This window comes from Rana temporaria, chromosome 10 (assembly GCF_905171775.1).
Source record: "Rana temporaria chromosome 10, aRanTem1.1, whole genome shotgun sequence".
NCBI classification, from domain to species: domain Eukaryota; kingdom Metazoa; phylum Chordata; class Amphibia; order Anura; family Ranidae; genus Rana; species Rana temporaria.
The window spans coordinates 8,211,157-8,213,191 of NC_053498.1; the positions used below are offsets into that span (position 1 = coordinate 8,211,157).

Below are 2,035 nucleotides of genomic sequence, written 5' to 3' on the forward strand. Positions count from 1 at the left end.
ATTTCGCTCTCTCTCTATTTCTCTCTCTCTCTCTCTCTTTATGTATCTCTCTATTTCTTTCTCTATTTATATTTCTCTCTATTTCTCTCTCCCTCTTTCTCCCTCTCTCTTTCTCTCTCTCTCTCTCTCTCTCTCTTTCTTTCTTTCTTTCTCTACATGTAGCACCCTCCTTAGATTTAGTTACGTTGCTAGGTAAATTACATTTTGTTAACTAGAGGAGCAGGGCTCTATTAGTTGGGGCTGCTTAAGATTTCACAGGCTGCCGCTCTGCTTCTTCTCCCTGTCTTCTAGAGATGTACAGAACATAGTGGGAGGGAGGGTAGAGGCTACAACTTGAACATCTATGGAACTTCGGCCAATCCTTGAAGAAGGAAGCCCAGAAGGTGGGGGAAGAACCTATAAATATTCTGAAGCCTGTGCAGCAGGAACAACTTGCACACCTCCCAACATTTTGAGATGGGAATGAGGGACACCTACTAGAAAACATATGTAGGCATAGGACACGCCCCCCTGCCACACCCCCTTAAAGGAGAATTAACCCCAAAAAAGTTAAGCCTGTGCAGCAGGAACAGCTTGCATACCTCCCAACATTTTGAGGTGGGAATGAGGGACACCTACTAGAAAACATATGTAGGCATAGGACAGGCATAGGACACACCCCCTGCCACACCCTCTTAAAGGAGAATTAACCCCAAACAAGTTAGTTAAATCCACAAGGGCTTTTTTTTTACCACTACTATGCCTTTATATTGGCTTTTAAAATTTGCAATTGCAGAAACTTAGAATTTGGATGAAAGGTTTAGCACTGGGAAACACTTTTTGAAAGATAAAAAGTGCATTTTATTTACAACTATATAGATCAGACCAAAATGAGGGACAAATGAAGGGGAAAAAGGGACAGAGGGACATTGATCCAAATCAGTGACAGTCCCTCAGAATCAGGAGCTATGTAGCTTGCAGTACGTGTACCAGAGTCCAGCCTGTTGGTGGAGATCCCCATTGAGAGGCCTTGCCCTTCTGGGTCAACCTAAAGAAGACACCAAGGTCCCAGCTAGGCTTAGCCCAATCACAATGGGGGGGTGGCCCTAACAATGTCAATGGGCCCTCAAATGCCTTCAGTTTACAATATGATCTACACATGGCACGGTTCATGAATTTGCTTACCGTGTACAAGGAGGTAGGTACCGTTCCCGGATACAGGCTTTTTCTTGGAGTTAACACGCACTGACATGTGACATACGTATGTTCCCGTATACGGCAGTCTGACATTAGCGATGGTCAGCGACATATCCGTGTCGTTGTTCTGGTTGGTTCGCCCTACACAGTTTTGGCAGAGGTTGTTGGGGATTCCAGGGGCGACATGGGGAAACACAAAAAATTCGTTGTCTTCATCGGGCCCCGGCATGTACCAGTACAGGTTCTTCTCAGTCACTTGATCCTCTCCTGGCCTAAATTCACAACTTAAATTCACGGAAGAGCCGACCTCGGCCGCTATAGCTGCGGGCTGTGGTAGGGTTACGGCGCAGCTTCTGCTGCCTGCAATGGTAGAAAGATGTGGATTAAAATAAGAACTCCAATCCTATTAAAACCTGGGATAAAGTAGAGAGATCAGCCGTAATTATTGAATCCATTAAAGTGGAACTTTGCCACGTATACAGGAAATTCGATTCTTCTCACTTCCTGTCTCTGTGGTTACACTTTTAATGAATTAATTCTTTCCAATTTCAAGGCTGATAAGCGAGGGATTGTCAAAGAAAGTGGGGAGAGCTGGGGGGCACCATGAGGTCCAGGTACCGATGGAACTTTTTTTTTAAATACTGTTTGGTGGGGGGGAAGCCCTTTTAACCACTTCAGCCCCGGACCATTTGGCTGCCAAACGACCGGGCCACTTTTTGCAATTCGGCACTGCAGCGCTTTAACTGACAATTGCGCGGACGTGCGACGTGGCTCCCAAACAAAATTGATGTCCTTTTTTTCCCCACAAATAGAGCTTTCTTTTGGTGGTATTTGATCACCTCTGCGATTTTTATTTTTG

The 2,035-nt window shown here is 45.2% G+C and overlaps 1 protein-coding gene across 1 annotated transcript in view; it reads right to left on the reverse strand.

Moving 5' to 3' along the window:
• LOC120915967 overlaps positions 1-1,605 on the reverse strand; it is a 6,977-nt gene extending 5,372 nt beyond the window's left edge. Inside the window, exon 1 of the mRNA XM_040326809.1 lies at positions 1,165-1,605. Coding sequence (XP_040182743.1) covers positions 1,165-1,405 — 241 coding nt within the window. The 5' untranslated portion in view covers positions 1,406-1,605. The remainder of the gene's footprint in view (positions 1-1,164) is intronic.
• Positions 1,606-2,035: the final 430 nt, after the last annotated feature.